This window comes from Eubalaena glacialis, chromosome 3, assembly GCF_028564815.1.
Source record: "Eubalaena glacialis isolate mEubGla1 chromosome 3, mEubGla1.1.hap2.+ XY, whole genome shotgun sequence".
Classification (NCBI taxonomy): Eukaryota; Metazoa; Chordata; class Mammalia; order Artiodactyla; family Balaenidae; genus Eubalaena; species Eubalaena glacialis.
This window is the reverse complement of record NC_083718.1, coordinates 44,231,779-44,244,753: the sequence shown is the minus strand read 5'-3', so window position 1 is coordinate 44,244,753 and position 12,975 is coordinate 44,231,779. Positions and strand designations below refer to the sequence as shown.

At 50.5% G+C, this 12,975-nt stretch overlaps 1 protein-coding gene across 1 annotated transcript; it reads left to right on the top strand.

The window, feature by feature from the left end:
- Positions 1–234: 234 nt before the first annotated feature.
- Positions 235–12,429, top strand: BATF3 (basic leucine zipper ATF-like transcription factor 3). The gene is made up of 3 exons (XM_061185578.1): positions 235–370; positions 3,085–3,189; positions 11,951–12,429. Exons 1-3 carry the CDS (start codon positions 293–295, stop codon positions 12,134–12,136), a joined length of 369 nt encoding a protein of 122 aa, XP_061041561.1. The 5' UTR covers positions 235–292; the 3' UTR covers positions 12,137–12,429.
- Positions 12,430–12,975: the final 546 nt, after the last annotated feature.

The following is a 12,975-nucleotide window of genomic DNA, read 5'->3' as shown; positions in this document are numbered from 1 at the left end:
GGCGGGGGTGGGAGAAGGAGGGGGCGGGGCGGACTTGGGGACGGGAAGGACGGCGGGCTCGGACTGGCGGGTGGGGAAACCCGGGCGTTGCGCAGCGGGCGCTGGAGCCGGGAAAGCGGGAAGCCCGAGGGGGCGGGGCAGAGGCGGCGGCCGGCAGGTGCTGGGGCGCGGGGATGCCGGTGGCGGGAGAGAGCCGGTAGGCAGCTCCCCGCGTGCAGGGCGCGCCGGGCCGGGCGGCCGCTCCTCCGCTAGGCTGCGCGGCGGGGCGGGCCGGGCCGGAGAAGCGCGCGGCATGTCGCAAGGGCTCCCGGCCGCCGGCAGCGTCCTGCAGAGGAGCTTCGCGGCGCCGGGGAACCAGGCGCAGCCGCAGGTAGTGAACTAGAGGCTCGGGGAGGACCGCGGGCGATGCGGGGGTGGGCGCGCCTGGGGGCGCGAGGAGGTGGGTGCTGGGGCTCCCGGGTGGTGACCACTGAGTGCAAGCGTGGAGGGCGCTGCGGGAGCTAGACGCGAGCGGTGTGGGGGCCGCGGGGTCGGGCCAGGGACCCTGGCGTGCGTCTCTGCCCTGCCGCCCCCGCGCATGCACGGTGCCCGGGGCATCCGGGATGGTGACTGGGCTCCTGAGCCTGGGAGGGGGGAGAGGCCAGAGGGCGCCGTCGCCTGGTAGGGCTGGGCACTGTCCACGCTCCCCCGCACGTGGGGTCCCCGCTGCCTTGGGCGTCGCCATCCATGCGCCGCCGCCGGGTGCCACCCCACCGCCAGAGCGCGTGGTCCTTCCCCGCCGCTCCGAGCGGGGGCCAAGGTGTGGAGAGGGGAAATTCCGCTACAAGGGGAAACTCGTGCCCAGGCACTCCCAACATCTACCGGCTGCCTCCCGAATGGCTTAGCGGTGCGAGGTAGGGGCCAGAAGTAGGCGGACTCCACCCTCAGAACTGGTGGAAAGCCTTTGGCCGGCGCTCGGTCCTGTGCGCTGTCCTCCACCACGTTTACAATCGCGTACTCGGGAAACTGACACGAAGTTGCCCGCAGGGACTGCAGTATGAGAACTTCCCGCTCTGCTGCTTTAGGAGTGAGTCTTTTCATGGTTATGCCCTTCTTCTCAATTCGGTGCCTGGCACAGAATGTCATCGGGTGACGCTAGAGAGTCACACATCTGAGTTTAGGCCTCGGCTTTGCCACACACAGGCTGAGTAGCCTTGGGCAATTTGCTCAACCTCTCTGAGCCTCAATTTCCCCACGTGTAAAATCAGTATAACAATATCCACTTCTCATGATATTTATGAGAACTAATTGAGATGTGGTTAATAATATATGAATATCTCAACAGTTTGCTCCCCTCTTTCCATCTTGATTAAATGTTTCTGCTGGTTGTCAGGTATGACAATGATAGGTGATAAATCCAGTTTGGAGTGTCTGCTTCTACAGGGCAGAATGCAGACTGCTTCATGTGCCCTATGAATTTCTGATGATGAACAGAGAGGCATGATTTGGTGACAGGCACTATGGGGGACTCAATAAAAAATAGCAGCAGACTTAACAGAGATTACTGAGGGCATACCATGCTCTGGTAGCTTTGGGATAAAATCTCATTTTATCCTATGCAGCCCCAAGCATTGGGCTGTTAGGATGATCATTGCAGAGATTACTGACCACTTGTTCAGGGCATGTGTCTCTAGTGCCCAGGAGAGTGCCTGGCACATGGCAGGTACTCAGTTAATACTTACTGAAAGAATGAATGAATCGCACAACAAATGAGAAAATGGAAAAATCAGAGAGTTTAAGTCATTTACCCAAGACCATATTGACAGTAAGAGACAAAACCAGGAACTGTGTATTTCTAAAGCTAAAAGTTCTGTCTGCTGCACTCGCCGTTGTGTTCCGGTTATATCTACCGAGACTTCTTTGCCTCTAAAAGACTGCCTTTTAACATTTTATGCCTGTTCCCTTAAGCACTGCCTCCAGTCCGCTTCTATTTGTTACGTTCTTTCTTCTTATCCTTTCATAGCTTTATATTTTGCATATGCTGAAAATTCTTTACCTGCTGTAACTTGGGGAGGTGATATGGGTCTTTCCTTATTTGGAATATTAGACCAGATAAAATGATAACTGAAAACATGCACTATTTTATGTTATCAATATTTGCTTTCCATTAGTAGTAATAATTGAGTAGCTTTCCTGTGTTTGTATCCCACTAATCTCTTGGCCTTTACACTCTTTAAAGGTAGTATTTCTCGGGTGTCTTCTCATAGGGTTCTGGAAAGCAAATACTGCCCCACTTCTCCATGTCTCCTATAACTGGATGAAGTGTTTTTTACCGTGGTAGGTGGATTTTTCTGCCTGCCTGTTTCAGGATAACTCTTGAAGGATTTGACCGAGTTTGGTTAAATCTCATATACAGCCAAGAGCTTTCAAGACATATCATAAATTTGCTTTCTCATTCGCCCTGACCTGTGTGTGAAACAAAACGTCAGTCAGACATTGTTCAAAGGAACCTATTGTTGTGGCGTTCAGGATCACGTGGTACGTTGGGAGAGTTACGTGGTTGCAGTTAGTTATCAGCGTAATGGTGATTTGTACACAGTATCAAAAGTACCTGTTTGCGTGTGGTGGCGGAAGCCCCGGCCCACGGCAAGTCCCAGATAGCAGCCGCCTTCTGCCTTTCCCGTCCTCAGATGAGCACCAGCGCCACACCTCTTCCAGGCACATGCCCTGCAGGGGAGAGGTTTGTGAACGTTGGTCTGGAGTCCAGCAGACCTGAGTTCCACTTCCCGTTCGCCCCGCTACTAGCTGTGATACCTGGAGCAAGTTCCTCAGCATCTCTGAGTTTCTTATTCCTCATCTTTTAGATGGCGGTCCCACCACACATTTCTCAGGGTGGCGACAGGGGTTAACAGCTAGCACAGTCATAGCGCACGGTGAGTGCTCCTCGACGCGGGGCCGCTGTTACCCCACTGATGTAGCAGCAAGCACTGCTGTGGCTGCAGAGAAAATGGTGATGCTCCGTAAGCAATGCTGGGTGAAGAGAGAGGGCAGGGAAGGTGAGGCGAGGGGCCTCAGCATCACACCTGACCAAACCTTCCCCCCCAGAGCCCTGAGGATGATGACAGGAAGGTCCGAAGGAGGGAAAAAAACCGAGTTGCTGCTCAGAGAAGCCGGAAGAAGCAGACCCAGAAGGCTGACAAACTCCATGAGGTGAGAGTGTGGTTAGGGCAGAGCCATGCCAAGGAGGCCATGCAAGGGCCATGGCAAGGAGTCATCCTCCACCCTTGCACTGTGGTGGACCTAAGGTCACACCCTGGTCATCACCAGGTCAGCCACATGCACGTCTAATTCTGCTGTGTCCTTCCAGCCCAGTGTTCTGAGTCTTCACTCACTGGTGTTCTGATTTCTCCCTCACTGGTTGCATCTCACACTCAAGTTTCCTTTATTCTAAAATAAAGAACCCACCTTTTGATCCTGATTCCCTTTCAAGCTGGCGCCCCATTTCTTTTCTTTCCCTCTTTTATTTCCCTGCTTATTAAAAAAAGACCTGCTGTCTCCATGTCCTCAGTTCCTGTTTATTCCCCAGTCCTCTGTGATATCGTTTCTGCTCCCCCAACACACACACATGCACGCACACACATGCACGCACACACATGCACGCACACACATGCACGCACACACATGCACGCACACACATGCACGCACACACATGCACGCACACACATGCACGCACACACATGCACGCACACACATGCACACACACACATGCACGCTTCCTACAGAAGCTGCTCCGCTGAGGCCACTAGTGCCCTGGCACTGCCCGGTCCAGGGACCTCTTTCTCGTCCCCTCATCCTTCACCTTGCTGGCTCCTCTGACACCACTGATCCTCGCCTTCTTGAAACCTTCTTTCAAGGTCTTTAGCTTCTAAAAGACCACATTTCCTATTTCTCCTGACCCTCTTCACCACTTTTTTCTTAGTTTCTTTGTTCACTTTTCTACCTCTGTTTTCTTAGACGTTGGTGTTGACCAGGCTTTCAGACTCTGCCCTTTTTTCTTCTCACCCTGGAAGATTTAATCTATTAACTGTTCTGCCAGCGTCAGCTCCCAACATCACTTACTCTCAGGTAGGCATTGATTACTCCAAGACCTCTGGCCCTAACCCCACATCTCCAGTGTCTGCTTAGATGCCTCCAAATGGCTCGCCACAGTCTCCTCAGCCGTAGCGTGACCATGATAGCGTGTCTGTTCACCCTGAGACTTTTTCTTCTCACTGTCATCAAATTGTAGTTAATGGAGCTAACTAACCATCTATCTTATCACCCAAATCAGGAACCTGAGGTTTATTCTAAACTCTTCCATTTTCCTCTATCCCGGTGCATAATCCCACATAATCTCACAGTCAGGACATGGGAACTAACGTCGAAGGCATCCCAGGATCTGTCCAAGGAATTGATGGCATTCCCATGCTCTTGTCTTTGCACAGGGTTGGTGTGAATATTAAGGGTTTTAGTTCAGCTCTCTCCTGCCACACTTTCTGGCCATAGATTGTCTCAGCAAGGCCAGTCTGGGGGGCACTGATAGCACAGGAGACTCTGAGGTGTTATGAGGGGGAAATGACAGTCTCTAAAAACCCCTTCACACTGAGCAGAGAACAGATTTAGAATGCAAAGGCTCCAGGGAGAGGTGACCCACTGATATATATTCACAGAGGGCCATAGATTATAAATGTTACGTTCTTTCTTGAAAGTAGGAAGTCTGGGCCGTAGAAAGAGACTAGGATCTTCAGACCAGGGTCAGGGAAGGTCCGTCCCAGCCGGGATTAGTTCTGTAAAATTTCCACAGAGGAACTGGGATGCCCTTTGCCTCCTTTCTTTCCTCCCCCTTGCTCCTGGAGCAAGCCTGGTTCTAGCTTCATGCTACCAAATAACCCCCAGAGGGGACTTGTGGCTTGGTCAGTGCAAGGCCCTATGTTCAGAACACATGTGCCAGCAAGGCCCTTCCTCTCGAGGAACTTCTAGTTGGAGCCAGGTGCATCAATATCAAAATACACTAGAGAACACTTGGTTTTAAATCCCAAGTGATTATGTGTGTGGAGGTGACTAAATGACTTGGACAAGCTCTTTCATGGAGCAAGGGTCGAGTAGATTCGTTCAACAAATATTTATCAAGAACCACTGCAGGCAAGGCATTGCCACTGGGTCACAAGGAGAGGATTAAGATCTCATTCCTGTCCTTGGGAGGCATAAGAGTCTCAAGGAAAGTATATTCGTTTCCTATGGCTGCTGTAACAAATTATGACAAATTTGGTGGCTTAAAACAACACAGATCTATTTTATCTCACAGTTTTGGAGGTCAGGCATATGAAATGGGTCTCACTGGGCTAAAATCAAGGTGTCAACAGGGCTGCATTCCTTCTGGAGGCTCTGCAGAGGAATCCGTTTCTTGCCTTTTCCAGCTTCTAGAGGCTTCTGTATTCCTTGGCTTGTTGGTCCCCTTCCATTTTCAAAGCCAGCACTGGCCAGTTGAGTCTTTCTCATCCTGCATCACTCTGACACCGTTTCTGTTGTTATATCTCCTTCTCTGCTTCCTCTTTCCCTAATACTCTCATGATTACACTGGGCTCGCCTGCATAATCTGGGATAATTTCCCTCTTTTAAGATATTCAACTTAGTCACATCTGCAAAGTCCCTTTTGCCATGTAAGGTAACATATTCACAGGTTCCAGAGATTGGATGTAAACATCATGGGGGTTGGCATTATTCTGCCTACCACAAACATAAATACTTTACTACAGTGTCAAAAAAAGATGGGTCTCTCAATTTCTGCCATTGTTGGATTTGATAACGAAATGAACTAGATGTCCGGGAAATTTAGGGGTGATTTGCCACATTTACTCCTGCCTAATCCCTTTCAGAACGGTGGGTGGAGGGCCCTTCATAGGATTCTTAGCTTGTTCTGCTGTCCATAATCATAACTGTGCCAGTTGCCCTTTCCAGAAGGGGGCCGACTGATCTGAAACCCAGTTCCTCCACAGAAGAACATGCCCTCCTCCTCTTTCTCTGTGGAGCTACAAGAATGGATTAGGATCATGCACCACCGGCAGATCACCTCAGCAAGGCCAGTTTTGTTGGGAAACACAGTATCAAGGAGGCCAGGACAGTGGTTCCATCCATACACAGGCCCCAAAGCGGAAGTCCACCCTTTACCGTCACTAGCTACACACAAGTGTCATTGGTCACTGGTGTCAGTAGTCACTTTGGTGACTAGTTTTTATTTTTATTTTTTTAATTTATTTTTATTTGTTTATTTATTTATTTTAAAAATTTATTTATTTTATTTTTGGCTGTGTTGGGTCTTCGTTGCTGCCGTATGCGGGCTTTTCTCTAGTTGTGGCGAGCGGGGGCTGCTCTTTGTTGCAGTGCGCAGGCTCCTCATTGCGGTGGCTTCTCCTGTTGTGGAGCACGGGCTCTAGGCGCGAGGGCTTCAGTAGTTGTGGCATGCAGGCTCAGTAGCTGTGGTGCATGGGCTTAGGTGCTCTGCAGCATGTGGGATCTTCCCAGACCAGGGCTCGAACCCGTGTCCCCTGCATTGGCAGGCAGATTCTTAACCACTACACCACCAGGGAAGCCCGGTGACTAGTTTTTAGATTTTGAAAAATATCTACATATTGAGAGTGGGATGTCTGGTTAAAAAATTTGGTGATGAATAATTTTACTGTGCTCCAGCGAGCTGCAGGCAGAGGACTTAGCACACTGCTTTGGGTCACAGCTGAAAGCCCCTCAGGCTCCCTGGGGCTCCCAGGACACATCTAGGTTGGGAAAAGTAAGAGCCAGACACAGTGCATGGAAACCTTCTCCTCAGACTTGGAATGAGGCCAGCTCATTGGGAGACACCGAAGGGCACAGAAAACTGCCACCTGATAGCCATGACTGCCCACTACTCCCTGGGGAGCTGAGCCCATCATAAGGGCTTTGAGTAAATGTAAAATCGATAGCTAGTGGGAAGCAGCCGCATAGCACAGGGAGATCAGCTCTGTGCTTTGTGACCACCTAGAGGGGTGGGATAGGGAGGGTGGGAGGGAGACGCAAGAGGGAAGAGATATGGGGATATATGTATATGTATAGCTGATTCACTTTGTTATACAGCAGAAACTAACACACCATTGTAAAGCAATTATACTCCAATAAAGATGTTAAAAAAAAAAAAAGGGCTTTGAGTAAAGCCCTTACCCCATAAATTCCTCTATCCTGTACTGTGGGCTAGCATTGCTAAATATCTGCAAGTAACTTGAGCTCTTTATTTGCCTTTCCTGAACACCATGAAGGGGAATATTTAGAGCAAGACGTGTTTAAAATTCCCACCTTCCTCTCCTGCCCACTCAGTTCTTGAGCCTCTCTCACCTCCAACATCCAGAAAAACCTCCTCCAGTCCCGGCTGTTACAAGTCTCTTGGCTGCCTTCTTCCTTCCCCAGCTCTCCATCCCCAAAGCCGGGGGACTATCCAGCAGGGCAGAACCCCCTTGGAGGGCAGGGCGGGAGGAGAACCTGAGCAGGCCAAGCCAGAGAGAGGCTGGGGTCACTCTTCAGAGGTGTCTGAGTTTCCCCCTCAGGGTGGTGGCTGCCAGAAGTCGCCCCGCAGTGATGAGAAGCAGTTCCTAGTGTGTATCTGTGCACCTCGCTGTTCACTGTGGCTTTTCGAGTCTTCCCTTCAAGGCACTTACCCTCTCTTCTCATGGAGATTTTGACCCGTATTCGTCTCTGAATATTAGGCACATGGCCCGGGTCCAGATTCACAAATGGGAACCCAAGAAAACAGTCCAGGTCTCTAAGCCCAGTTGAAAGTGTCTCAGAAGTGGGTTACACTGGTTCAAGCCAGGCACCCAAAGGTGTAAGACTGAGAAAGAACTTTGAGTCAGAAAAGGAAGGCAGCGATGCCATCCTCAGGAGCCCCAAATGTCACAAACTGACAACTTTCTTGGGCAATATGGTTGTGCCACGTGTTGCCCTGGTGTTTTCAGATATTGCATACTCTAAGAGAATCCTTCATGTCAGTCCTCACTGGGTTTAGAAACTGATGATGACACTAATTTGTACAGCCCTTGCTGGTGACACAATTTGTCTGCTGGGAAGTATATGAGCTTAAGGCTTGGGAATAGACTTACGGTAAAATCCTGAGCTCTCGTAGCCCTTTACTGCTGGTAACCACCATGGGGGGAAATTTAGGCCCAGACACTGCCAAGCGAAAGCAGAATTGCTGTCATTGCCTGAGAGCTGCAGTTGACCTTGAAGTCAGGGATCAGGCCCCATGTCTGCATGACCTCAGAAAAGTCACCGTACCTCTGAGTTTCAGTTGTCTCGCTTGTGAAATGGGGTCTGTGTCCTCCTGATGGACTTTTCCTTCCCCTCATTTCCTTCCCACCTTAGTTATCATCTCTGGTCCCTGATACCCACATTAGCTTCTTTACCAGTCTTTGCCTCAAAGGCATCCTAGACCCTGAATCACACCCCAGACAGCACCTCGTTCCTCAATCAACCTCTCTTTAGAAGCTCAGACCAGGGCTTCTCAACCTCAGCACTATGGACATTTGGGGTCAGCTGTTTCCTCGTTGGGGTGGGGGTGTCCTGTGCACCGTAGGACGTTGAGCAGCATCCGTGGCCTCGACCCACTAGAGGCAGTAGCGCCCCCTTCCCAGCTGTGACAACCCAAACTGTCTCCAGCCGCTCCAGATGTTCCCCGGGGACTGCCAGAATTGGCCCAGTTGAGAATCATTGCCCTAGACAGCTTAATTTCTGAGGCAGAAGTGGGATTTGCAGTGATTTCAGCACCTCCCATTTCTGGTCTCTGCTTTGTGACTGTGTCCTGCACATACCCAGGGAAGGCGGCACAGTGACCTCAAATCCTCCCGGGATAGGAGATTGGAAAGGCAGCGAGATTTGAGCTAAACTGATCATCTCTTTGGAAATAACAAAGGGTCTAAAGTCCTTGGCTTATTTTTCAAATATGTTGAGTCCAGGTAATCTCTCCTCAGGTTGAAGTGGGTCTTACTCATTCCCCATTGTACCCACTCAGCGTTCTCACCTCCTCTTCCTCCCCTCTCAGCTCCCTCTTTTATTTTTGTGGAACTGGTCTCGCTTGAAGAAGATTTTGACTTCTTCTCTTTTTATTCCCTCAGCTCAGTAAAAGCCCCTCCGCAGATTTATGAGTAAAACTTAAATCCCAGAAGAGAAAGTCCCTGTGGAGAAGGCAGCCGAGGGGCCTGCTGGAGGCCCGCGACAAGCAGCTCCGTGGCCTTTCTGAGCTGGGGCTCGGGGAGAGCCGTGGACTTCGGCAGCACGGCCCCTGTGGCTTCCAGAGGTAGAGCTCAGAAGCTCAGAAGCATCTTGCCACAGCGTTCAGTAACTATACAAAGGCATGTGGAATATTCTGCTACAGGGAGAATTCTGTTCTTTGGAATCTAGTTAAAATCTTAGCTCATCGGAACCGTTCAAATGTATTCTTCATTTTACTTGGAGGTGAAGAGAATTTCCAGGTGCAGGGTGGAGAGTGTGTGTGTGCGCGCGCACATGTGCGAACTACCCAGAGCTGTGGCCTCTCTCAGCCCTTTGCTACAGGCAGCGCTCCCCACAATGCCTAGGTCCCCATCCCCTCCTCCCAGCCAGACCCTTCCTGCCCACAGAGGGCCTCTTGCTGCATTGGGAGACTGAATTCTGACTCCCGGACTACAGCTGTCAGAGGCCAGAGGAGAGCCTGGGGCATTGGGGGTGGTAGGCCTGGAGGAGAGCTGAAGGCGTAATGCAGCCAGGGTACTAGGGGGCCAAAGTGGCCCAGCTCAGCCTGTGGCGGGGAGGGCGAGGCCCGCTGCCATGGAGAGTATTCCAGGTCACCCTGAGAGCCTGCCTGGGAAAGACAGGAGGCAGAGAGATAGCTCCGATGGCCTCTACGTGCAACCTCTCTGGCGCCCTTGTTCTGAGAGGGAGGAAAGTGCCTAGAGTGGGAGAGAGGGAAGGAAGGGGACAAGAGAAGGAGACCAAGGGCGAGGGTTGTGGAGTCACTGAGCTCGTAGATGTTGGCACTGGGGCCTGTCAGGCAGGGGTACAAGAGAAGGTAGCAGAGGCCCCTAGTTGCTATACATTTCTGATCTTCGGGGAGAGACCTTATTTAATATAAATAAGATTGACTATGATACAAGACTGAATAGAGCACGTAATGAGAGATGTGGTTCCATTAGGTGCTATGATCTGGGAAGCCTTCCTGGAGGTGGTGGGCTTGACCTTCCACACAAAAGCAGGAAGGCAGCCCAGTTGAGGAGAACAGCTTTAGTAAAGAGGCAGAGCTGAGAATTTGCATGTATCTTCATGGCCTGTAAGAAAATCAGACTCTTAAAATAATATTTCTTAAAAATTACTGGTAAGATAATAAGGTTGGGCTCCCAGCTCAGGAAATGCATGGTATGCATGGTTCAACAAAGCCTAACCATATGAATCAACCTAGAAATGATTGAAAACAACATTTCAACAAGATGCAAATAAGATCATCAGCCTTAAGAAGGTCTCTATTGGTATACCGTAGGGCTCTGCAAGTGGCCGAGTATTGTAGGACTTATTAATGAGTTGGGTGAAGAAAAGGAAGACCTACTTCATCGAGTTAGTGGACAGCTTAGAGCTGTGTGGTATCACTAACCCAGGAGCTGACACAATCAATATTCAAAAAGATTTTGCTAGGCTAGCAGATGACCAAGCAAACAGGGCAAAATTCAGTAGAAGCGGATATAAAGCCTACCCTTAAGCCAAAATATCAGTTGTAGTTCAAGTATGAACAGAGAAGCGGCCGATGCAGACAAAGCTTGCACTTCTCTGCGTTCTCAGAGAGAATCCCCAGAGCTAGGTGGCTGCGCACTTGGGTCCCACCCAGAGCAGACTACCTCACGCATTTGCCCTCTGCATGGCGGGACCATCCCCAGAGTCGTGCATTGTGTTTTGGGAACATTTTCTCAGAGCTCCTGGCAAATTGGAACGTGTGTTGGGAATGGCCTCCCGAAGGGCGGAGGAACCAGAAGTCCTAAAACCCAAGGAACTCAGAGGACCTGAAGCAGTTGGGCTCAGAGAATACCTAAGGGGAAGTGGTATGGGGCCGTCTCCTAACATTTCAAGAACTGTGATGTTGAAAAAGTATCGCATGTACTCTATGTGGTTCCATAGGTGGAACCAAGCCCAGTGGGTGGGTTTAAAGGAGAGAATGATTTTGGATAGTACAAAGAGGAGCTCAGAAATAGCAGGAACTGTCCTTTGAAGGAGAGAGTGTCCAGCACAAGTTGGATGTCGGAGCTAGAATTACATAGGGAAAGTTTCTGCGCTGTGTGGTCTGGGCTAAGGGCTCTCTGATCTCCCACAGTTCTGAGCCTCTGTAAACTCCGATATAGTGGAAGCTTAACAGGTGAGTGTTGGAGCAAAGCCAAGGCAAGGGGTGTTTTCATTCATTTACTCAGCATTCGACAAATATTTGTTATGTTCCAGGCACTGTTCCAGGTGCTGGGGCTGTAACAGTGAACCCAGCAGAAACCATCAGAAAGCAGATCAGCGGCTGTGGGGAGAGGGCCACTGACTGCAGGGGGAGATCAGGGAACTTTTCAGAGTGATGAAAATGTTCTGCGTCTTGATCAACACAGTTGTTTACATTTGTCAAAACTCATCAAATTATACACTTAAAATTAGGTGCGTTTTATTTTATGTCAATTATAAATAAGATAATAAAGATGATTCAAAAAACAAAGCCCGGCCCTCATCCTTGTGGGAGGGGAGTGACGTGAAGCAAATGAACAAACAAATCTGAGTGGTGGAGGCGGCCACGGTTAATGAGAAAGATTTCAGGGAAGGAGGTGAGCATCGTGGCCGGGGTTAGATCTGCCCGGAGAACAGAGGAAGGGCACGTGGTTTCAGAACCGATGCTGAAGACTGATTTCTGTCTTCCCAGGAATATGAGTGCCTGGAGCAAGAAAACACAGTGCTGCGGAGAGAGATCGGGAAGCTGACGGAGGAGTTGAAGCACCTGAGCGAGGTGCTGAAGGAGCACGAGAAGATATGCCCGCTGCTGCTCTGCCCCATGAACTTTGTGCCGGTGCCGCGGCTGGACCCTGTGGCTGGCTGCCTGCCCCGGTGAAGCCCAAAGACGGTCCTCCTCTGCCCAGCAAGGAGCGTTGGTCTTTTTCACACCTGGGAAGAGGCTTCCCTCTGCATCTGTGTACCGGGGGACCTGTGGCCGGGTCGGCTCTTAGGAGCTCCGGGCCGTGTCCCCAGCAGCCCAGGCTCAGCATGATGCTCTCGCAGGCCCCTGACTCAGAGCCTTTAGCGGATCCAGGCAGGGAGGCCATCCTCAGGCGTCACTGCGTGTCCACTTTGGCAGCTAGTAGGTTCCGTTTTTGTGCAGAAGCATTTCCTCTAGCATATGGATAATAAAGGTGTTATCTTCTCTCCTTTCGCCAAGTTCTTAGAATTTAGAGACACAATACCTTTCCTCTTCCTGAAGAGATCATCTCTTGTCTCCTCAGGTGGTTTTGCAGCTCCTGGGTCTTGCTTCTCCTCCTGGTCATCTCCCACATGGTCACATCCATGCTAGATGAGGAGGCACGTTTGGGGTGGGACTCCCCTGCCACCCCAGCTGGGTCATGCAGGAGTGTGCTGGGCGTGACTTGTGCTTGTCTTATGCGCTGCCTGACCCTCCATCCTGGTCAACTTTCCCACCCAGGCTGGACCATCCTGGAAGATTTTCTACTCGAGGCTGGTTTTCCCATGTGCTCTGTATATTCCCAGGTCACCTCCCATTCCATTAGTAGTCATAGGATCAGGGGACAAATGTACTTTATAGAAGTCTGAATCACACTCGAATGGAGAAGATCTGTCCCCTATTTAAACAAGCAAATATTTGGGTAGATGAGGAGAGGAGAGCTATTTCCTTTTAAAGGTCCCTTCCAACTCTATTCTTTCAGGAAAATCAGAACC